The 20,260-nt window shown below is 49.4% G+C and overlaps 7 protein-coding genes across 14 annotated transcripts in view; 3 read left to right on the top strand and 4 right to left on the bottom strand.

Moving 5' to 3' along the window:
- FOXG_13906 (uncharacterized protein) overlaps positions 1 to 1,521 on the bottom strand; it is a 4,065-nt gene extending 2,544 nt beyond the window's left edge. The window contains exon 1 of one of the 3 annotated variants that reach the window (XM_018393958.1): positions 896 to 1,521. In XM_018393958.1, coding sequence (XP_018253335.1) covers positions 896 to 1,046 — 151 coding nt within the window. In that variant the 5' untranslated portion in view covers positions 1,047 to 1,521. Of the gene's footprint in view, positions 1 to 294 lie in introns of all 3 variants that reach the window. The other 2 variants (XM_018393959.1, XM_018393960.1) reach the window with 2 other exon arrangements.
- A 541-nt stretch (positions 1,522 to 2,062) lies between these two features.
- FOXG_21291 (uncharacterized protein) lies at positions 2,063 to 4,929 on the top strand. Its single transcript, XM_018401611.1, has 2 exons — positions 2,063 to 2,548; positions 2,614 to 4,929. Exon 2 carries the CDS (start codon positions 3,979 to 3,981, stop codon positions 4,423 to 4,425), a length of 447 nt encoding a protein of 148 aa, XP_018253338.1. The 5' UTR covers positions 2,063 to 2,548; positions 2,614 to 3,978; the 3' UTR covers positions 4,426 to 4,929.
- Positions 4,930 to 6,460: 1,531 nt separating this feature from the next.
- Positions 6,461 to 6,800, bottom strand: FOXG_21292 (uncharacterized protein; the record flags this gene model as incomplete). Its single annotated transcript, XM_018401612.1, has 3 exons — positions 6,461 to 6,509; positions 6,586 to 6,656; positions 6,732 to 6,800. 3 exons carry the CDS (start codon positions 6,798 to 6,800, stop codon positions 6,461 to 6,463), a joined length of 189 nt encoding a protein of 62 aa, XP_018253339.1.
- Positions 6,801 to 8,150: 1,350 nt separating this feature from the next.
- Positions 8,151 to 11,234, bottom strand: FOXG_13908 (uncharacterized protein). 3 transcript variants are annotated; one of them, XM_018393963.1, is made up of 4 exons: positions 10,666 to 11,234; positions 8,888 to 9,654; positions 8,731 to 8,837; positions 8,151 to 8,672 (listed from the first exon to the last, which is right to left on the bottom strand). In XM_018393963.1, the coding sequence occupies exons 2-4, from the start codon at positions 9,639 to 9,641 to the stop codon at positions 8,430 to 8,432; spliced, it is 1,104 nt and encodes a 367-aa protein (XP_018253342.1). In that variant the 5' UTR covers positions 9,642 to 9,654; positions 10,666 to 11,234; the 3' UTR covers positions 8,151 to 8,429. The 3 variants fall into 3 exon arrangements, with proteins under 3 accessions (XP_018253342.1, XP_018253341.1, XP_018253340.1); XM_018393962.1 differs by having other exon boundaries at positions 9,737 to 11,174; XM_018393961.1 differs by having other exon boundaries at positions 8,888 to 11,234.
- A 263-nt stretch (positions 11,235 to 11,497) lies between these two features.
- FOXG_13909 (uncharacterized protein) lies at positions 11,498 to 16,955 on the top strand. Of its 2 annotated transcripts, XM_018393965.1 has the most exons (3): positions 11,498 to 12,019; positions 12,071 to 14,584; positions 14,673 to 14,713. In XM_018393965.1, the coding sequence occupies exons 1-2, from the start codon at positions 11,678 to 11,680 to the stop codon at positions 12,851 to 12,853; spliced, it is 1,125 nt and encodes a 374-aa protein (XP_018253344.1). In that variant the 5' UTR covers positions 11,498 to 11,677; the 3' UTR covers positions 12,854 to 14,584; positions 14,673 to 14,713. The 2 variants fall into 2 exon arrangements, with proteins under 2 accessions (XP_018253344.1, XP_018253343.1); XM_018393964.1 differs by having other exon boundaries at positions 12,071 to 16,955.
- FOXG_13910 (uncharacterized protein) lies at positions 12,021 to 17,513 on the bottom strand. The gene is made up of 2 exons (XM_018393966.1): positions 17,071 to 17,513; positions 12,021 to 17,009 (listed from the first exon to the last, which is right to left on the bottom strand). Exon 2 carries the CDS (start codon positions 16,931 to 16,933, stop codon positions 13,040 to 13,042), a length of 3,894 nt encoding a protein of 1,297 aa, XP_018253345.1. The 5' UTR covers positions 16,934 to 17,009; positions 17,071 to 17,513; the 3' UTR covers positions 12,021 to 13,039.
- Positions 17,514 to 18,292: 779 nt separating this feature from the next.
- On the top strand, positions 18,293 to 20,136 carry FOXG_13911 (Ras-like protein Rab-11B; the record flags this gene model as incomplete). Of its 3 annotated transcripts, XM_018393968.1 has the most annotated exons (6): positions 18,345 to 18,501; positions 18,568 to 18,865; positions 18,943 to 18,955; positions 19,036 to 19,425; positions 19,484 to 19,564; positions 19,621 to 20,136. In XM_018393968.1, 5 exons carry the CDS (start codon positions 18,845 to 18,847, stop codon positions 19,752 to 19,754), a joined length of 639 nt encoding a protein of 212 aa, XP_018253347.1. In that variant the 3' UTR covers positions 19,755 to 20,136. The 3 variants fall into 3 exon arrangements, with proteins under 3 accessions (XP_018253346.1, XP_018253347.1, XP_018253348.1); XM_018393967.1 differs by having other exon boundaries at positions 18,293 to 18,865; XM_018393969.1 differs by lacking the exon at positions 18,345 to 18,501 and having other exon boundaries at positions 18,845 to 18,865; positions 19,036 to 19,564; positions 19,621 to 19,781.
- Between the last annotated feature and the right edge of the window lie 124 nt (positions 20,137 to 20,260).

Consider the following 20,260-nt stretch of genomic DNA (forward strand, 5'->3'; position numbering starts at 1 on the left):
TCAGGTAAGGTAAAAGCGCTATTGACAGGGCTCGCATGGGTCATTTTTGAGTACTAGCGATGCTCCGAGTCGTTCTCGATGCGACCGTTACGCTGCGGCTCCTTGTCCGATTGAAGAGGATGTGTCTCCTTATATGACGATGTGTTGTCGCTTAGGGAGAGGCATGTAACGCGGGGAACAGGGAGTTGAAGAGCCAAGGCACTGCAACTTATGATCGAAGCCAAGGTTGGAAAAACAGCAAGCCAAGGCCCAATTGACGAGCTGTAACAGGAGAGATGGAGGCAAAAGACTTGCTTGGCTCACCAGGACATGATCGGCAGCGGATCCCCAGAAACTAGAGCCGCAGTGGTAGCGTGGAGTGGATTTGCGATGTAATGCAATGCAATGCGAGACGAGACAAGACAAGACAAGACAAGACAAGACAAGACAAGACAAGACAAGACAAGACAGGAAAGGAATTGGCAGTAATTAACGTGAGACAGATGAAGAGGCGGAGATAAATAGGCAGAGTGAAGAAGAGACAAGAAGAATTAGACTTGTAGTTAGTTGTCTGAACAACTCGAGCGAATGTCGAACAATCCAGATTCCGAAATCAAATCAAGGACTAGGTTGTCTGATGCATCAAAAGCTTGGATACTTTGGAGGTCCTAGTCCCTGCATCTCCAGGCTCTGGGCAATTCAATCTAGCGGTGATCACTCGTGTGCGTGCAGCCGTGACCCTTGCATGGACGGACGAGCGAGCGAAACGAGTGAAAAGATGGGGTAAGGCTTGGTTTAGGTAGGCAAATTGGGTTAGGTTTTGAGTTTGTGTGCTGACCGAGAATAGCAGACGGCGTTGGCCGAGAACAGAACAGAAGAGAATACAGTAGGCAGACAAAGAAAGTGATCAACTTACCACTGCCGATATCGACATTCGATGATTCTGTAGGTGCTGCAGTTGTAGACGACTGATGACGGTCGGAGCCGACGCAAGATGCTTGTTCACTACCAGCGCCAGCTCCAGAGCCAGAGCCAGAGCCAGGCGTTTTAAGCGGAGAAGGCGACATGACTGAAGAGGAAAGGAAAGTCTCAGTCGCTGTCTCTGTATTGAAGGGTTCTGCAGGGGTCCCAGTCCAGAACTGGAACGATTAACAGAGTTTTTGGCTCTTGGGGGCCTCAAGGTTCTGCTACCGGTTCCGGTTCTGGTTCTGGTTTTCGTTCTGGAACCAGTTTACGGGTGGTCTGGTCTAGTCGAGTGCTTCTCGTTGCAGCAGCCAAGAAATACCTCACACAAGTCAAATGTCAGGTTATGATATTTCCGAGGCACAGACGTAACGTGCACCCGGAATGTGGGAAAAAAATGATGGTGGTTGGCGGTAGCAGCAGCTTCTGCTCGAGTGTGCGTGCAGTGACTGAGTGAGGTTTGTGCGACAAATTTTGACGGCAAACCTGAGGTTCCGCGCGTGGTCACCCTAGACCCTGGGCTCCCCGGCCCCCTAAAATTCAGCGCCAGAGCCTGTGAGTGAGCCTGTGCGACAGCCCGGTTCCCCACTGGACTGACTTGCTTGGCTTGCAATTGGAAGAGTCCTCTTTGGCTAGAGGTGGGATCTAATAATCCTTGTCCAAACACGGGAACGTACAGAAATTTATTGATACCTAAAATAAACGGGAGGGTTCGGTTCGCGCTTGTTTCCGACGGGTAAACGATGCATCCATCCATCACCTTTGGCCATTTTCGTATTGTTTTTGTCTTGCTTTTTTGCATGTGAAGAAGAGGCAGTGGACCAAATGTCGTGTGACTCTGGATAAACTCCTCCTTTCGCGATCGATGCATATTCGCTTACAGCTCGACCTAACCCAGTAAATGGAGACAAACTTTCAGGCTACAACTGGGGAGTAGCGGGGGATAAGGAATCACCAGCCACGGGGCAATCAGGCCTGAAGTTGGAAAAGCTGGAGCGGTCAATTGATCTTTCTCATTGGTTGACAAGAGTCAGCCGCCCAACTTGACACTCGATGCCCTGGACTGTTGATGCACGTGGACACATCATGACAGTCACCTGCCTACCTACCTTACACATCAGATATCAACAATCACACTACCTATACAGATATTGCTCGAGAAAACAAGAAATTCGAGAATAACAAATATTATCGCGGCAATCTGTATCTCCATCTCCTCATTTCCACTTAAACTCTCATGTCTCGCTCACCGTTTCTCACTCAACTTTAACTTCATACCCCGGTTATCTCCATGTAAGGTAAGTTTAAGTGACGTAGACGCCGTTAAAATGATATGCAGGTAAATGCAATGTCAGACCATTACCATTTAAATAGTCGCCTATCGCGGTTGCTAACTATCAACCAACAACCATGGGCCATTCACTGTCTATGTCTGTTCCCGGCTTTGATAATACATCTTTGTAAATACTTTCCATTGTATCAATCAATCTGTTTCCAAAAAGTCTAAAAGCCTAGGGAACCTGCATGTGGCCTCTCAGTAGTAACAACACAAACACTATTGATCGCTGGTCTGACATCGGTTGCAAATTGAAATATTGAAATACATGTAAGAGCCTGTCATACCCATAGGTACATAAAGGAGAATGGTATGGATAAGCAATGCAATAACAGATGTTCTGCTTCTCAAGAGATTGGTGGGCCGAGAGTGCTCATCAGAACACCATACTTAGCACGCCACCAACCAAGCTGCAAAGGGCTTCAGTGCGAGAGATCATAACATATCACGATGTCAAGAGTCAATGAGAGCTAGGGGCTTTTTATTTTATGTTCATTTTTTTGTATTTTATAATTTTCTATGTCTCCAAAAAACCACCATCCAAACCATGTACCAAACATCCTTCTTCATCATTGGGCTCTGCCCCTAGCTGATCATTTATTCATTCTTCATCCTTCATCCTTCATATCCACCGCAAGCAACATCATTCTCATCATTCTTGATCTCCTCTCATGACTCGTACTTTACTGCTGCGCGCCAGGACCAAAGCGAACTTCGCACTGGGGCAACGCGAGTTGCGGGACAAGGGCCTTCTTGGTGCGAGCCTTCTTCTTGGGCGCGGCACTGGCATCCTCACCCGCCTTGCGCTTGTTGTTGCCAGTCTTGGTGGTGTTGGTTGTGGTTGTGGAAGTAGGTAGAGTAGTGGTGGTTGTCTGGTTCAATACGGCAGGGTTCAGGAATACTCCCTCTGAAGCTCCATTAGTGGTGTTGTCTTGGCCCTGGGACTGCTAGTCGGGGTTGAAGACATTGCCCACATCACCAAAGAGGTTCTTGTAAGGGTCTTCGGGGTGGAACTCGGGGCCCTGGGGAGGCTGGAAAGGGGCATCTTGAGTCTCTTGAGATGCCACAACGGGAGAATACGGCATATCTGCAAGGCTCACATTAGGTGCGGCAGGAGGCCAGGTTGAGGCAGGTCCAGTAGCGTTAGAAGAGTTGAAGTCTGAACAGCCAGCAACAGGGAACATAGTGTTGTCGTTGCCAGTAGTAGCGCTGGGGTCCTGAAGGTTGTTTTCAGGGAGGTCTTCAAGACTGGCAAAGATATTCAGAGGGACGTCGTCCGAAAAGACCGGAATATCAGCTGGGGACATGCCTTCGGTCACTCCCGCGGTCTGCCTGTTCACGGCATCGACGTCAATAGAAGAGTCTATTCCCGTAATCAGCATAAGAACACTGCGATCAGTGTAGTTCAACTCACCACCAGCTCGGAACCGCTCAGTGAGGCCAGCGCGCTCAGCGTCCAAGTCTCGGTTGTATGGGTTGGGGATATCAGCAACAAAAACTGTAATGTCAGCCTGCTCTGGGAGAGGTCGATCGAGCTCGTTGGAGACTCTGCGCAGCTGGGTGCCTTGTTCATCGTCTTGGGGAAACATGGAGATCTCGTCAAATGGCTCAGACAAAGTGTCCTTGTCTCTGAGGGACAGATCAGGTTGACAAGTCTTGAAAATGTCCAGAACGGGGACAGACAGAGAGGGGTCGACAACATGGGGCATAGAAGCATTGACTTCGATCTGAGCCAGCTGGTCTTGAGAGGTGACAGCAGAAGCATCCTCAGAATGGCCAACAAGCCATGCGGCAACAGCAGAAAGATCGTGATCAAGGGTTTTGGCAGCGCCAGAATCAGAGACGGGAGTCGATGGGGACTGGGAAGAGCCAGATTGCGTGGAGGAGAATTGAGCAAAAGGCTCAGTATCGAGAGGCAAGTCCTCGTAAGGGGTATTTCTGGTGTCAACAAACATGGGATCGAGGTCAGCAGGAATCTCAAAACTGTGATCGTTGGTGTTGGTAAAGTCCTCAGTAGGCTGGACGGCGCTATCGTCCGAGGGGTTGAAAGGTTGGGAAGCGAAGTCGTTGCCAAGGAGATTGGCCGTGGGTTGTTCGTTGGTGGTTTGAGAAGTGAAGCTGTTCTCTTGAGCGAGTTGAAGAGTTAAGTTACCGCCAGTGGTAGGTGGTTGAGTGATGCCAGCAGTGAATGACTGGGTGAAGTCACTGTCAAGGATAACTTGGGGAGGGAATAAGCTCATCGAAGGTTGCCGATTGAAGGCGTCACCGCCAGCAAACGGTGCAAGGAGGGCAGTGTTACTCTGGATAGTGAAGGGGTCGTTGGAAGCTTGAGCGATAGGACCGTTGTTCAGAGAGGGCTGAGCGCCGAGAGTAGTGGCAAGTTGAGCATCGCCAGCGACGTTAGTAGTAGAAATAGTAGTAGTAGCAGTAGTAGTGCTCTTGCGTCGCTTCTTGTTGACGATGTTCTCGGATGGGGTTTTGAGAACTCTAGTCTGCCTCGTAGTCTTGTATTTCCTGGTCCTCTTTGTAGACTTTGAGTTCTGGATCGGCTCGCCAGTCTTAGCAGCTTCATCCATGGCAGTCTTCTTCTCCGTTCGAATCTCTATCAGCATTCTATTGAGCTCTGCAGCGTCTAATTTCTTGGGTCCGGGGAGGTAGTAGACTATCAAACACGGTCAGTATTGGTGATTCACAATAATAGCGAGAGCAGGAAGAATGAAGCGAGGATCAAAACTTACTGTTGTAGCAATCACCTTGGGGCGTGATAGGCAAACCGTTTTCATCGCGAATCAATCGGGGGTCTTCAGGGTCGATGCGAACGACGCGGCGTTTGCTGGGAAAGATTTGCTCGCCGTTGTCCTCGGCCTCGCGAAGCTTCTTTTCCTTTGGAGTTAGCTTCTCGGGTCCATCAGAGCGCCGAGGAGCAAAGAGACCAGGAGCATAGACAGGCGCCTTGGACCAATCCTCGAAAGATGAAAAGCCATTTGAAGAAGCCGGGGTAGAAGGCTCCTCTGCTGAAGAGTCCTTGGTAGGAGAAGTTTGGGCAGTTGGTGGCTGATCATCAAATAAGTTTGGGATGACGACCTTGAGAGAACCATCAACAAGGAATTCTTCGAGTTTGTGTTGAGGAGGAGGAGGGGCATGAGGTCTGACATCCTGGGGAAGAAGACGTGTACGAGGGTTCATTGCGAGGTTAGTGTTCATCACCGTTGAAACTTGAGTCAAGGAGCTGTCCCTCTGAGTCACGCGAGAACCTCGCTCAGTCATGGAGTTTGGGTTGGCACTCAGGGCCGGAGCAGTCTGCATGGTGTTGCCACCCTGAGAACCAGAGGACTCAGTATTTGGAGACACAGCAGTAGGAGACTGGGCCGCAACAGGCTCGTTTGTAGAGTTCTGTGCGATAGGAGGTTGAACAGAAAGGAACTGTGCAATAGGATCCTGAGTAACGGAGGATGGCACAGGACGAGGCTGAGTAGCAGAAACTTGAGCAGCAGCTGTTCCCAGGAGTAGAAGCACGAGGGCTAGGAACCTGAGTGGTAGGAGTTTGGTTTCGCTGCTGCATTCGCTGCTGTGTCTGAAGAGCTGGTCCGTGTTGAAATTTGGACTGGGCAGAGGACCCAGACTGTCGCCTCATCATGCTGTTGATGATTGCTTGTTGCTGATTGATGCGCATCTTCATCCGCTGCATGTGCGCGTGCATTTGAGGAGTCATGTTGGATTGCATGTTGGCCATAGAGGCGGCACTCTGCTGAGGCACAGGGCTGCTCTGAGCGGGAGTGAAGGAGGGCGCAGTGGCGCGAAGACCAGACGTCTGCTGAACGAAACCCTGAGAGTCGTTCATGGCAGAAGCTTGGGTGTCGCTCATGAAGGGAGCCTGAACATTTCCCATGGGAGGAGTATGAAAGAAAGGAGGTTGCATGCTCGGGTCATTCATGAAAGGCATCTGAGCATTACCAATGACCGAGTCTTGCATGTTGCCAAGGAATTGGTTCTGGCTGGTGGACATGAAGGGGGTCTGAGACTGAGTGAAGCTCTCAAAGCTGGGGTTGCCCGAGGCCATGTTGGGAGTAGAAGATGAGTTTTGGACCCGCTGAGGGTTAAAATGATGAGGCCCAACCACCATGGGACTGCCGGAGTTGGTGTTGTTGTTTGTATTATCAAAAGGAGAAGTGAAACCACCAGTCATCTGGTTCTGGTTCTGCTGCATCTGCCGGAGGCCATTCTGATTCTGCTACAAAAGCAATGTTAGATATGAAATTCTTAGAGGGGAATTGAATGAGTGCAAGCTTGCCATGAACTGGGCAAACAGCTGCTGCTGCTGAAGGTTGTTGAACTGGAATGCATTTCCGTTCTGTGCCATGAAAGGCTGGTTCTGCTGCTGCGAAAGTGTTAGTCGCTTTTTATCTCATTTCGTGTGCGCATGCGTATCATATGCGGAGAGATGATAACTTACCTGGCGAGCAGCTCCCTGCTGGGTATTTCTCTGGGCCATATTGGCCATGTTGGGTTGACGAGAAGACATGATGAAAATCGCTGCTTCAAGATGGAGAAGTATATCTCGAGAATGCTGCCGGTTGTAAAGGTGCTTTGAGCGATCTTGGAGCAGAGTCGACAATTGTGAAATGGCTGAAAGCTGAAGCTGAGATAAAAGAATCAAGACTGCTAAGCAGAAAAGACTTGAGAATTGTGTAGGACGAGGAGGATATCTCGATGAATGAAGTGGTATGTAAAGAGTAGAGAAGATGGAGTTGCCGCAAAGAGAGCTGGTTGAATCTCCACGACGCTCAAAGTCTCTCAAGTCTGTGTATCCTCACGAGAAGAAACCAGGTTCGATAGATGAAAGCGAAGAGCGTAGAAATGAATCTGATATCAGATTGTTGGAAGATGCTGCGAAGCTGAAGCTGTGTGCATGAAATCTGACGATGGTGAGGAGAGAAAGAAGAGGAGGAGAGCAAGTTGGAGGCGAAAACTTTTCTATATATTCGAGTCCGAGCCTCGGCGCTACTAAAGTGCTTGCATGTTCGAATAGAGGTGGTGGAGTTGGCAGTGCAAACGGCCGTCAAGGGCTGTCAAGGACCGACATGATGGCGTTTGGCCAGCCCGGCAGCTGTCAACACTTGCAGACGTTTCTCGGCGCTCTCTAAGCCGCTGAGATAGTTACTTGTGGAGCGCCGTACTCCCCTTGATGTTAAGACATCGTGCTACTGCTGTTGGCTGAGTATCGGAAGTTGGTGACTTTGGTGTTGTTGAATTTTGGGCATACGAGGTTTTATACTACGAGATATCACTACATGTCAAAACACAATGACCAAATCTATCCCTTTCACCTCATAATCAAAGATCATTCATCTCTGCCTTGTCAATCGATAAAACACTTTGCAGGTATCTCGACTCAATGGCGTTGAATTGCTCCTCATTGTATCGGCACTTACACTGCCCTCAGCTATCGGTCCGCCCTTTGATATTGTCGGCTAACGGTAACGTTTTGAGCTATTGTTCCTTCGCTCAATAGAGCTGTTCGAGATGGTCCTAGCTTCTAGGAAGTGGGCCCAAGTTGTTGAGGGCTTCGCATGCCAAATCGTTGCTACCTGTAGTCTTGTCTGCATATCATTGTATCGAACGGCGACATTGCAAACGCGGCAAAGACAGTACAAGTCTCCGTAAAGTGAGCCCTTAAGCACAGGATATCTTCTCTAATCGACGAAACAACTTCAGGTAATCGTTTATTCGAATCACCACGAGCTTACGGGACTGTGCGTTGCGGTTCCTATGGTACAGTGTCAGCGGTTGGCAGGCTTAGAGATGGCATTCACAAGTAAACTATAGGTCAGCCCCCACTGCCTACCCACGGCCATCATCGGCGCACGTCGAGAAGAGCTTACATATCCATTATGTGTTGGATCAATTTATATAGAGTGGTTGCAGGAATGTTAGTGGGGTTGGATGAGTGGCCCAAAGCCAAGTAATATTATCCATGTGTATCCGTACGGCCAAGACAAATAAAAAACCACTTAAAGATTCCCTTTGAATTCTTCTTGAAATTCACGTTTCGATATTTCAGATAAACCAACTGAATTATGATCTGCCTGGGTGCTCGAAATGCATTGAACTACCAGGAGTCGGTATTCAATAAACACACGATGACGCCTCCTTAAGCAACTTCCTGGACCATCTTACCCGGTGCCAGTTTAGATGCAGGCTTAAAAACCTGGCCGGCCGGGCTGTCAAGCATCTCTTCTGTCACTGCCACTCGAACGCCATTTTTGTTGCTGACCCACCGAACGAAGACAGGATCAGGCTTGTTCGAGTCTTCTGAACTGCCTGCGCCAGCAGCTGCAGCCTTGCGGTTGATCTTGGGAGCTTGCTTTTTTAGGAGTTTGTTGATCGTTTCCATCTGTAATCTGGGGTCAGCACACATTCACACCTTCTGTTTAATTCAATTTTAAGCTTACCTTTACTTCCTCATTTCGCTTTTCACTCAAGTTGCGGCGTCGCCGGGCCATCTCCTGTCGACGCATGGACAATTCCTCAGCTGTAAAAACCTTCTTCGCTTGTACCTCTGCGAACATGTATTAGTATTGCAAGTGTAAGCATAAGTATTAGACTCACCATCTGACAGCTTCATGTACTGATGCGCGTTGTCATCTTCAAATCGAGCTCGTTGCCGCTTTGTCATCTTGGTGAGATCGACAGACTCGTCTGGGTTACCATCTTCGTCATCATCATCATCGTCGTCGTCGTCGTCGCCTCCGTCGCCTTCATCATCTTCTTCCTCATCTTCTTCGTCTTCGTCATCCTCATCTCCTTCTTGGCCTGCGACCTCGATCTCCTCGCCTTCAGCATCCTCGTCACCATCGTCAGCCATGGTCTCATCACCAAAACCCATAGTCTCGTCTCCAGCGTCGCTATCAGCGGGGTCACTAAGCTCGTCGTCGTCGTCATCATCCTGAATGACCTTGGCAGCCGATGCTCGAGGTGCTGGCTTGGACCGGGCTGGTTTGGAAACAGTGATGGTCGGGGGAGCTAGATCCATATCGATGTCCCCCTCAGCATCCTCCTCACCCTCAGCATCAACATCCATCTCATCGTCATCATCTTCCTCCACCTCAATCTCTGCCTCCTCTTCCTCTTCTTCATCTTCGTCGGGGCTTGAGTCAACCACATAACTTTTCTTAGCTCCTCGATTCCGCTTTCCGGATACGATTTCTCCAGCTTCAAAGCCACGCTCCCCGCGTGTAGCCTGTCGTAGTTTGTTGGAAGGAAGTTTGACAGTCAAACTCAAATGACGATCGCCACCTGGTGATGAGGCATCATCTCGGGAGACGGACACGCCTGAGGCGCGACCAGATCGTCGTGACGACATGCTTCTTTCGCTTCTTTCTGGAGAGTCAGCCCATCTGGCATGAACAGAGATGACTTCATTGGCCTTAGTGGCCGCTGAGCGACGTGGACGCGAACCCATGATGATAGATGCCCGCACTGGCGGGGCCTGGGGTGGATGGTAGAAACAAGATAAGGAAAGGGGGAAATAATTAGTGGTATGCGAAGTGAAGGGTGGGTTGTATTTGTATCAGGATAGAGTTCAAGGAGTTCTGGGGTCCCAGGGAAGATCGCGAAAACTTAAATATGTGAAGTTAAATGAGTTGGATGACAGAAAAGGAAAGTGATTGGAAGACAAGTTTGCAGTTTTTGGTGTTGACAAGGCTGAAATAAGCTCAATTCGTTGGGGCAAGCACGACTGGAGTGAGACAGCAGGAGCAGGAGCCAGGAGCCACCTAACAAGGGATTGGCTGGAAGGAACAGGCAGGGCCAGAGGCAGGACAGGGCAAGTACAGCTCGGATGTTGGTGGCGATTGCCGTTGGCGAGATAGGATAGGACAGGATAGGCTGGAGTCTGGACTTTTGTAGTGTAGGTAGTGTCGGTGACTCTCCATTGGTGAAAAGACGACTTGAGCTTGAAGCTTGAAGGATGCGAGGCTGAAGATAAACGGCCAACTAATGCAATTTGTCCTGCAACCAGTCAAGCCAATCAATCAATCAATCGACCAACCAAAGACTGACTACCTAACTACGTGAGACCTCTCGTCTGCGATGACCGCTGAATCAGGGATTCCTATAAGCGGGATCCTGCACATGGCTGAGGATCATCGGCCAGGCCAGTCCAGGAATATCCTAATCCTGTGATAGCCCAGACAAACTGCCGATATCAAAGGCCAATACAGAATAGCTTAGGAGAGAAGCTTATCATCGTCGGTTGCATTGAGAGAATTTGGCGACAGCCACGGAAAGGATTACAGAAACGGACGGGACTGGGTTGACGGAATTGGTGTTGTTTTGCTGCGACCAAACAAAGGGAGAGACAACCAAGAGGAAAATTCACAACTCACCTGTTACAAATTTTGAATGCCTTGGTATTGGTCACACCACACCAGCTTTGTCGCCGATTAACTTTCACTTGCCTGCTTGCTTGCCCTTTAGACGGCCAGCAGTTGGTAATTGGGTTTTAGCCGCTTCCAATCGCTTCACCCCGAACAGGGTCTGACTGAGCCAAGAGCTGGAGACTCAAGCGCAATCGCTATTCCCAGGGCACAAGCACACAAGTTGCTTAACTTGTTAGGACCGACAGACGATGCAGTACGAGGCTCGTGAGACGAGCGCCGTTACACGTTGTTGCTGCGTCCTGCTTCTGGCGGTAGAATTGCCTGCCGTGATGAGATTGGCTGATAGGAGACGATGGCGCTGAATCTTTTTGGCGCAAGAACTTGATGGCGCGATTCCGGTGTCTTGAGTAGAATGTGAAAGGGTAGTGCGGATGGGATTTGTAATTATTGAGGAGTCTAGGCGTTCACCGAGGTCCTTGATGGTACAGGCGATCGTTCACTTGAGATATTGTCTGGAATTGATGTTCTCAGGTGAATGCGCGTTCTTGCCGTGCTACCGTTTAGTACGATCCCGTTCTATTTCCAGTAACGGCTCCAGTATTAAACGGAGTGGCTACCGTAACGTATACTGCAAGTCTGGCTTGCTCGACGGCATCAACGGGTATTAACATATGTTTCATGGGCTCTTCAATATAAGGAAGGCTTTGCGAGTAAATTTTGCAAGTAAAGGCATATTTTCTAATTGAATACCGTGGCTTGATGGCGGTATGTACTCCAATATCATACTTACATAAGGTATCTACACAATCAGATACTGTTTCCTCCCCACAAGAAACCCCGGACTCATGAAGCAGCCTAAGGTAGACTCCACCGTTATCGGCAGGAGTACCGAGGCATGTGCCTACCTCGCCGAACCTTGCCTACACCTCGGAAACCACAAACATTTCCCTTCCATCCTCTATTTCAACGTTTCCGTTAATCGTCCAGCATTGTAAACAGTCGCGTGACACTATCAAACATGAGCGACTCAGATTCCAATCCCGCCATCCCAAGCTGGCAGAAGGCGCAATCCGACGAGACCGATAGCCAAAACACCGAACCGGCCCCGACACCGTCCGCGAGCAGCTCAACGCCAGAAGTTAATGCGTCAGCGGTAGAAACAACAGCAGAAGAAACGTCGCAGCCGAAAAATGCGACAGACGATCCAGAAAGACTCGAGGTTGCGAGACGCTTTCTCGAGAATGACGCTGTGCGACACGCGCCTCATGAGAAGAAGGTCGAGTTCTTGAAGTCCAAAGGCATTGACGAAGCCGAAATACACGCGCTTCTTGGCCAAGACGAATCCACAACAGAGACAGAGGTTTCTATTACTTCTTATATTGCTCCCAAGTACTATGCTGACAATTTCAAGGCGCCAACCTTAGAAACAACCAATTCTTATGCTCCAACACCCACCGAAACTCTCCCGCCAACACCAGCTTCCCACCCGCCCGTCGACCGACCCCCAGTCGTCACATACCCTGAATTCCTTGCGAAGGCACCCCGTCCTCCTCCTCTCGTTACAAAGGAGCGTCTTTTCAACGCCCTCTACGCAGTCACTGGCCTTTCCACCCTCATCTATGGCACAAGTCGTTACGTTATTCGGCCTATGGTTGACAGTCAGGCCGAAGCCCGTACAGATTTCCACGACCTGACCTCGCGAAAACTCGATGCCCTCGTCGCAAAGCTTGAAAAGACCGTCTCCGAGGTTCCTCCCAAGAAACCCATCGCCGCAGTCGAGGAGGAGAGCGATGCTGAAGACCCTACGGAGATGTTCCACAGGGACATGGGCACTCAAACCACATTCCCCATAAGCTCTGTGACAGCGATGACAGACTCCAAGAATAACGAGTCAGCTGCCAAACATAACACCAATCAACTGGCTAGTTTGAACAAGACTCTTTCTGGCCTGAAGGATGAATACCGTTCCCAGAGCGAAGGCATGGATAAGATCAAAACTGCTGTTGACGTGCTACGGGATGACCTCGACACAATGACGTACACTGCGTATCCCGATCACAGTACTGGCTATGACTTGTACGGCCGCTCACGCAAGCCTGAGCCAGATGATGAAATCCGCAAGGTGCGGGATAATATCCGGCGTGTGAAGGGAGTCTTGCTAAGCACGAGAAACTTCCCCGCCTCCGCACGATGATTTATTTCTAAAACCAGGTTCTAAAAACGGCAATTCATATCATCTGTGTTGCTCTCGGGAAAGCTTTCATAATGTACATTTAGTCTTTACAGTACTCCATCGTCATACATAACCATGTCAATATACCCCCTACACATCCATCCATCATGGTATCACGTAGAAATGAACTCCTCCATGCGGCATGCCCTAGTTATTTGCCTCCTTGGCCCTCCGCTCTGAGCCCATATCAGGTCGCTCAGGGACTTCGATTGAATGTTTGGAGAAAAAGGCTGGCCACGGCATAACCCTAATATGCTCGAAACCTCGGCCTTCTTGTACCTGCTCATCGTACCAGTCCAGAGTTGGTCTGAAGACAAAATTCATCGTTCTTCTGCGGTATCCCTCACTCCTTTTATTTGCGCAATGCATAAAGAGGCGGTTTTTGCACTTGGTCGGCCGATCCATATCCTTCCCACGAGGAGCATGAAAAACAATCTTCAGGTCCTCATCTGCCGCATCATTTGTATCCGTAGGTTCATCAATGTCCATTGCCTCTAGAGAGGGTGGCCGTGATCTGATGGGCGCATTCCCTGGTCTGACTTCCCTCCATCCCTGAGATATCATTACTGGCGGTACGGCTGGAATAGATGCCTTCAGATTCCTCATAAGATGCTGAAGCTGGTGGATAGTGATATCGACAGGGTCAGTAAGCCCCTGCGGAATCACATCTGGTCCCCCAATCCATACTTTCGCCAGCGGCATTTTGTTGTGGGGCTCTTCAGCAAGCCGTATCATTTCGCGTTGTGCTTCAATAAGTTCCCCATCGTAAACGTATGAATCATTGTCCGGCATTTTCATGCCAGGGTCCCATATTATCAACTCCATTGCACGCCATGGCTTCTTGAATACCTCAATAGGTCTGTATACAGCAATCCACGGCCGTTGGTTCTTGTTTGTGGCTTCTCGATTGTCGCCGTACTTCCAGGATCCTTCAATCGTGTAGCAGAAGGCCACACCAGTATTGATAAAGGTGTGGCCATGAATCCTTTCATTGAAATAGCGAAGGCATCTATCGTATGTTTCGAACTCGGGAAAATCATGTGCCATATCCATATTCCAGTAAGAGACGGGGCAAGTGAAGACTGCCTGGGGGCCCCAGTCCTTGTCCCGAATATTGTTTTCTAGTTGTCCTAGGAAGTGCTTGAACGATACAGCGTCATCGCGAGGGATTAATTGGAGTCTTTTCTGAGGTGTTCTCTCTACAGCTGATTGATTCTGCGCGACAAGGGAGGAGCCGGCAGGGTTAACTTTTCCCCAAACATCGCCTGGGTTACCCAAAGTTGAGGGAGTATATTGGGGGATCCGGATCTGATGAGTGAGTCTCTGAATGCCAGCCTTAGGGCTTGATCCGAGCACGGTGAAATGCCGATACTGGTCCAAATTCAAAACAGACCACCACCCAAACCAGTTGACAAGACTCTGCTCATCGTTGCCATCAATCGAATCAGGCGCGAACACCAGAGCCGGTTGGTCATCGTCCGAAGGTCCTGTTATCTCTCTGACATGTTGCGAGCACTTAAAAAGAGCATCGATTTCTTTCTCGGCTGTCGCTTTGTCCTCTTCACGTACTCGGATACTTTCTAAATGCGTCTCCCAGCCTTCCTTGACCCCAGCAGCTACCTCGTGAACCCAATTCTCAAACTCGGCACATACGATGAGCGTAAAAGCGCCGCGATGTTGCAGCCAATATTTGTAAGCCCACTTGAAGAAAGCCCAGGCCTGCTGAGGCTGTGAGATAACAAAACTGGGAGTAACTAATACAGCTTTCTTCTGTCCGCAGATAGTTTGCAGAGTGACATCCCCGATCCGGGATGGTTGGCCAAGAGAGGGATAAAAGGGTGAAGGTTGCAGAGATATGGAAAAGAGGCGGAAATTGAAGTTTGGCACGTTGTGAAGGAGAGTCCAGACTGAAGGAAACAGTCGCGTGGCCCATATTGCTTCTTCATGCACGATGACCACGCCTTGGTCTAGCTTCCTGAAGCTAGACCAGTGTCCAGTGGTGAGGCTAGAAAGCAACCTACACTGAGGGTTGCAACTTCGTAGCCACCCGCTCAGAAAGTGAGCTTCTTCCACAGCATTCGTTGGAAATACCAGGAAGAAGTTGTGGTTGCTATAATCCATGAGGGCCTTTTCTGGTAGTAATTGCTCATACTGGAATCCCAAAAGCCGGTTGAAAACTGTCGGTATCATTTGTGGCAGGACATCGCCACCACCAACGCCCTCCGGAAGTACAATCGGCGCAAGCGAGCGCGTTGTCAGATGAGGAGATGGCCGAAACAAGTAAAAATGTAGTAATGCAGACTCTTTAAACGATGCATATAGGAAGATGCACAGTTCTTGGTGATGTAGGAGAACCCCCACAGATCTTACACAGAGCCAATTCGCAACTGTAGCCAAGCTATCTAGGTCGCCATTGCTTGTCACTGAGCCGGTGCCCAGCTTGGCAGCAGCCAGGGCAGTCTCTTGAGACCAGAAGTCCCGCGTCATACAAGAGTGTGTGAAAATTAGGATGTGGTGCTGTTCAAAGATACCCGACCAAGGCTGCCCATTCTGATCCTCGTCTCTTTCAAAAATAACCGAGAATGTTTCCCGACTTCCTGGGCCAAACTGCACCTCCGTGATGATGGATTTTTTAGAAGAGCTCGATTCATCATTCATAACAGGGGCTCTCCCAGCCCAACATTCTTGGTTGTCTGAAGCCTTTGTCTGGAAGGTCGACTCAGATTGTGGCCCAGTGTTTGTCTCGGCTTCACGAGGGTCATCTTCTATTTTAATTGATGTCGTCGCTCGAATGAGAGAATCCTCGCGTAAGAAGAGACTTTCCTCTCGCTCTCCACGGGCGGGTATCGTTGCCTCTTCAACGGTGCCCCAACTAATTGACTTCTTGGGCTTTGGCTTTGGGGCCTCAGGAATGATTTCAGCAGAGTTCTTATTTTGTCGGATGGGTTTGACTGTTTCATTCGGAATTTCGGGACGCAACGGTAAAGCAGTCAGACCGTCGGAAGATCGCTCTGCTGGGTTCAGAGAGATGAGGTCTGTCGGTAGTCTTGCAGGTGCAGCGCTTTCTCTGTCGCGACCTGCTTTTTGTATGATCCTCACATATCGTGGCTTCAAAAGCTTCGACTGTTTGGTGGAATCTTTAGCAGCTTCGGCGAGAGTTGTGCGCTGCTTTCTCACTGTGCCCCCTGAAAATATGTTTCCTGTGAAGGCTTGCGCAGGCCGGGTCTTGCGAGCCTTTGTCGGCTGCCCCTTGCGTAGGTGACTATCGGTCCGCTTTATCGGTCCACGAACGCCGAACTTTGATGACAAGAGATTGCTCGAAGCCACTGGCTTTTGTGGTGGTCTCTTGTTATCAGCAAGGACTTTGCTTGGTTGCCGTCGCAGTGGTGGCTTCTGACTGGTTGAGGATGCGGATGAGATTGAAGTTGTAGTCGCAGCTGAGTTCATTGGCGGTCGTGGAGGCTGATGGACAGACACTATGCTGTTTCGATGACTACTTTTTGGCGAACTATCTTCACTTAAGCTTGCGGAAGCTCTTTGTGTTTTGTCGAAATGCTGCGACAGCTGTCCGACCTCAACATCCATATCAATGTCTGTGACTACAGACGGACTAGAGACGACAGAACCGCTGGGTTCTTCACCATCTGGAAATCGATCGGCCCATTTAAGATGATCTTCCATCTCTACGAACGAGGTTTCCTCTTCGCCTCTCAGCCTTCTGCGCCGATTTCTTTCTTGGTGGCGGTCGAGCTTGGCAGCATATTTGGACTTGACGGCATTCTTCCAATCTCGAATGTTCTTGAACATGTCAAAATCATCCCGCGGTTTTGTTTTCTCCCAACCTTCCAGGAGGGCATTGCTCAAGTTTTCTGCAGGCTCCCAGGTTGCCTCGCACAAATCAAAGTTCTCCCATTCGATGAGATATCGTGGCAGGCCATCGATAGGCCATTCGGCCAATATTTCATTCACGGTCCATTCTTCATCAGAGTCGTGTTCGCTAACGATGGTGGAGACTATTGATTCACTATCAGGGTCATCCATTTGGGCGTCTTTTGGCGTATGCTCTTCATGTGTATCATAAGGTTCAACCGCCAACAGCCGCTGATACTTTCCCACTCTTTAAAGAAATGAAGTCAGTCGTGGTTTTGCAATGAACAAGGTGGAGTAGTCAAACTCACTGAGGTATACGGTTGAGTTTGTTTCGTATTGAATAGAGTTGATTTGAGATTTTGTGAGTTTGTTTTTTATTGACACCTCAGCGCGATGAATGAACTCCCAAATTTGGACGACAAGGTCTGATTTCGGTGAAGTGAGGGAGTGATTATAGAAATGAAATGAGATGACGGGCCGGTCTTGATCTCTTCTTTTCTCCTTTCTCTAACATTAAGCTAGAGCTTCACTCAGGCTGGGCGCTTGTGGGACCGGCTTGGCCTGGGCTGTTTGGAAGGTGCCTGCCAGGTCGCGAGATCACGTAAGCGGCTTAGTTCATCGACGCCTGTTTATCCCTTATCCAAGGCACTGAGGTGCGAGTATAAAACCCAAATGAAATCCTCATTGATTTACGACTTGGAGATCAAATCATCTGCATGTGCAAGTGCTTTATCATAGACTCGTATCATCGATGGATGTGTCAGCTCTAAACCCTTGGTCTCTCCTTTTCATTTGCAGTCCCTTGCTTGTCCAGAAAGCCTAACCTAGACCCCGACTTCATCGAGGCCATCCACCTGTTTGTTTGGCTTTAAACGCCTAATGACGACTCGAATCTTGTTGGAAGCATTCATAAGGCATATTGATTAAATTCTCGGCATCTTTATTGTCAAGGAGTAAGGTTCGGTTTTAGATTGTCACAGTTGTTAAGATCGTTCCTCATGAACTCCACCCATAATAAACTAGTATGGCAAGCAGCTAGGTCGGCATGTTCCTAACATCCATCACTTCATGACTTCAAAACCAAGAAGAGCGGCGAAAATCCAGAGGTGCCTTGGCTCCTCAGTAAAATCACCATGATTATAAAGCGTTCTGATGACATGCTCTAGTGGATCTAAGCGACTGTGACTATGGGCTTACCGACAGAAGAAAGAGGGAAAGGACCAGGTTACAAGAATGTGCATTAAGACTACAACATTATGATATGCGACCAGGTTTGTAAGGAGTATCGGGTTAAAAAAAAAAAGGTCCTGCATATCTGAAAGCGGTCAGTGATTAATTCGTAGGTTGCAATGGGAGCGAGCGACATTGATGCGGTTAGTCCTATCCCAGGCAACGCAAAAACCCAGCTATACGGATATGTGCTATGAAGAGATATAGATGATGCAGCCATCCTTCTACTACATCATGCGGTTACTAGTCCTGGCCTATCACATCAGAATGTGTCCGGATTCGGTAGCTGACAATTACATCTACGACTTGAAGCTTTCTTTGTTGTTGCCTATTCCATCCATTAGTATTAAGTTGGCAAATTACACACTAAGGCACATAAGTTAGCTCTGACCAACAATCGACTCAAGAACAGCCATTTTTGGGGACAGGTTGCATTCCCTTGATTTTTATACTGGAACCTAGCAGTAATGCGAACAGCACTACTTTCGCTGTCTGGCCACAGTGGCAGAGTGGGTGTTTTCTTTGTGCGACCGCTAGGTGACTACCTCCACTAACAAAGAGGCGTCTAATCCTAGGCTCCTCCCCCCCTACCTGAAAGCATAGGTAGCTCCAGTTAGAATTTAGCCCAGCCAGCCCAGTCTTTACCCCTCGGCACGGGGACTGGACGTCGAGGTACAAACAACCGCCTATCGCCAGAGCCGCGCATTCTCTCCCTCTCCACATCCCACACCTCAACGACGTCGACTTGTCTTTCTCGCAGCGCCAGCGCACTCGCCTTCAACCTCATCCTCATCTTCGATACACCAACTTGGCTCCTCTCAGTAATATACCTGAAGAAACACCACCGTAGTCATGGCCAACGACGAGTATGATGTACGTCTCGTCCCCCTCCCTACCCTCCTTAGTCTTTCATGTCCCGCCAGTTGCTGACCTGTGGGCCCCCTTTGCAGTTCCTCTTCAAAGGTGCCGTCATTACCATCTCTCAAAGGCCACGCCTGGCCCGACGTTTGCGATCGCCCCTTACTGACATTGTGAACCTGCAGTCGTCCTGATCGGAGACTCTGGAGTCGGAAAGTCCAACCTTCTCAGTCGATTCACCCGCAATGAGTTCAACCTAGACTCAAAGTCGACCATCGGTGTCGAGTTCGCCACCAGATCCATCCAGGTCGACTCAAAGACAATCAAGGCCCAGATTTGGGACACCGCTGGCCAAGAGCGATACCGCGCCATCACTTCCGCCTACTACCGAGGCGCTGTTGGCGCTCTCCTCGTTTACGACATCAGCAAGCACCAGACCTACGAGAACGTCACACGATGGCTCAAGGAGTTGCGGGACCATGCCGACGCCAACATTGTCATTATGCTGGTTGGAAACAAGAGCGATTTGCGACACCTGAGAGCTGTTCCCACCGAGGAGGCCAAGTCTTTTGCTAGTACGAAAATCCTACCGAACTTGACACAGGAGGGTCCCTCTTATTGACACTTTTGCAGGCGAGAACCACCTGTCGTTTATCGAGACCTCTGCCCTCGATGCCAGCAACGTCGAACTTGCATTCCAGAACATTCTGACTGGTTCGTTATCCATCCAATCCTTCAACCTCTGTAGCTTGAACTGACAATATGGCCAGAAATTTATCGCATTGTTTCAAGCAAGGCCCTCGACAGCGGTGACAGCGCCCAGGCCACCATAGGCGCAGGCACCAATATCTCCCTCAGCAAGCCTGCCGACGACGATGCTGCCAAGGGCGGAAAGTGCTGTTAAATTCCTCGCAGAGCCGTTTGCAGACGGATATAGGGCTTTGGGGGTTTGGGATACCTGGCGTCTCGTTTGTCCCCGAAAATGCTCCTCGCTAAAGGAGAGTGGAGGAGGCGAGGAATCGTGATACGTCTTTTTTTGATATCAGAAGGCGCGGTTACTTCGGCTTTCCTTTGTTCTTATTTTTTGTCATGATGGTTGTCTTGGGGTTGATGCGTCCAACGATCGCTGCGACACGGTCATCTTAACGTAGCTGAATGAATTCTTTATAATGTTCGCCCTCTAATGAGCTGTACCTCTGTACCTCTATACCTTCTGCACCACCTCGCTTGTACCGCATTCGAGTTAAACGCCACAATCTGTGTACGCCTCCACGTCATGCTGATCAGATCCGACCGGACGTAAACAGTTACTGGCCCTGTGGGTGAATTGGTATCGAATTGATTTAGTAGCTAGTGCACAGCTCGTTCTCAGGGTCTTCAGTTAGCGGGGCAATTCTCAGTCATCATATG

Source organism: Fusarium oxysporum, chromosome 10 (genome assembly GCF_000149955.1).
Source record: "Fusarium oxysporum f. sp. lycopersici 4287 chromosome 10, whole genome shotgun sequence".
NCBI lineage: Eukaryota > Fungi > Ascomycota > Sordariomycetes > Hypocreales > Nectriaceae > Fusarium > Fusarium oxysporum.

Bases quoted from the DNA above. Each gene is read 5' to 3' on its own strand.
- FOXG_13910 (XM_018393966.1), bottom strand. From the start codon at position 16,933: ATGGATGACCCTGATAGTGAATCAATAGTCTCCACCATCGTTAGCGAA.
- FOXG_13908 (XM_018393961.1), bottom strand. From the start codon at position 9,740: ATGGGTTCGCGTCCACGTCGCTCAGCGGCCACTAAGGCCAATGAAGTC. The intron at 8,838-8,887 runs GTGAGTCTAATA...ACATGTTCGCAG, and splicing joins GTACATGAAGCTGTCAGATG to AGGTACAAGCGAAGAAGGTT. The intron at 8,673-8,730 runs GTAAGCTTAAAA...CCCAGATTACAG, and splicing joins AGCGAAATGAGGAAGTAAAG to ATGGAAACGATCAACAAACT.
- FOXG_13909 (XM_018393964.1), top strand. From the start codon at position 11,678: ATGAGCGACTCAGATTCCAATCCCGCCATCCCAAGCTGGCAGAAGGCG. The intron at 12,020-12,070 runs GTTTCTATTACT...GACAATTTCAAG, and splicing joins AATCCACAACAGAGACAGAG to GCGCCAACCTTAGAAACAAC.
- FOXG_21291 (XM_018401611.1), top strand. From the start codon at position 3,979: ATGGGGCATAGAAGCATTGACTTCGATCTGAGCCAGCTGGTCTTGAGA.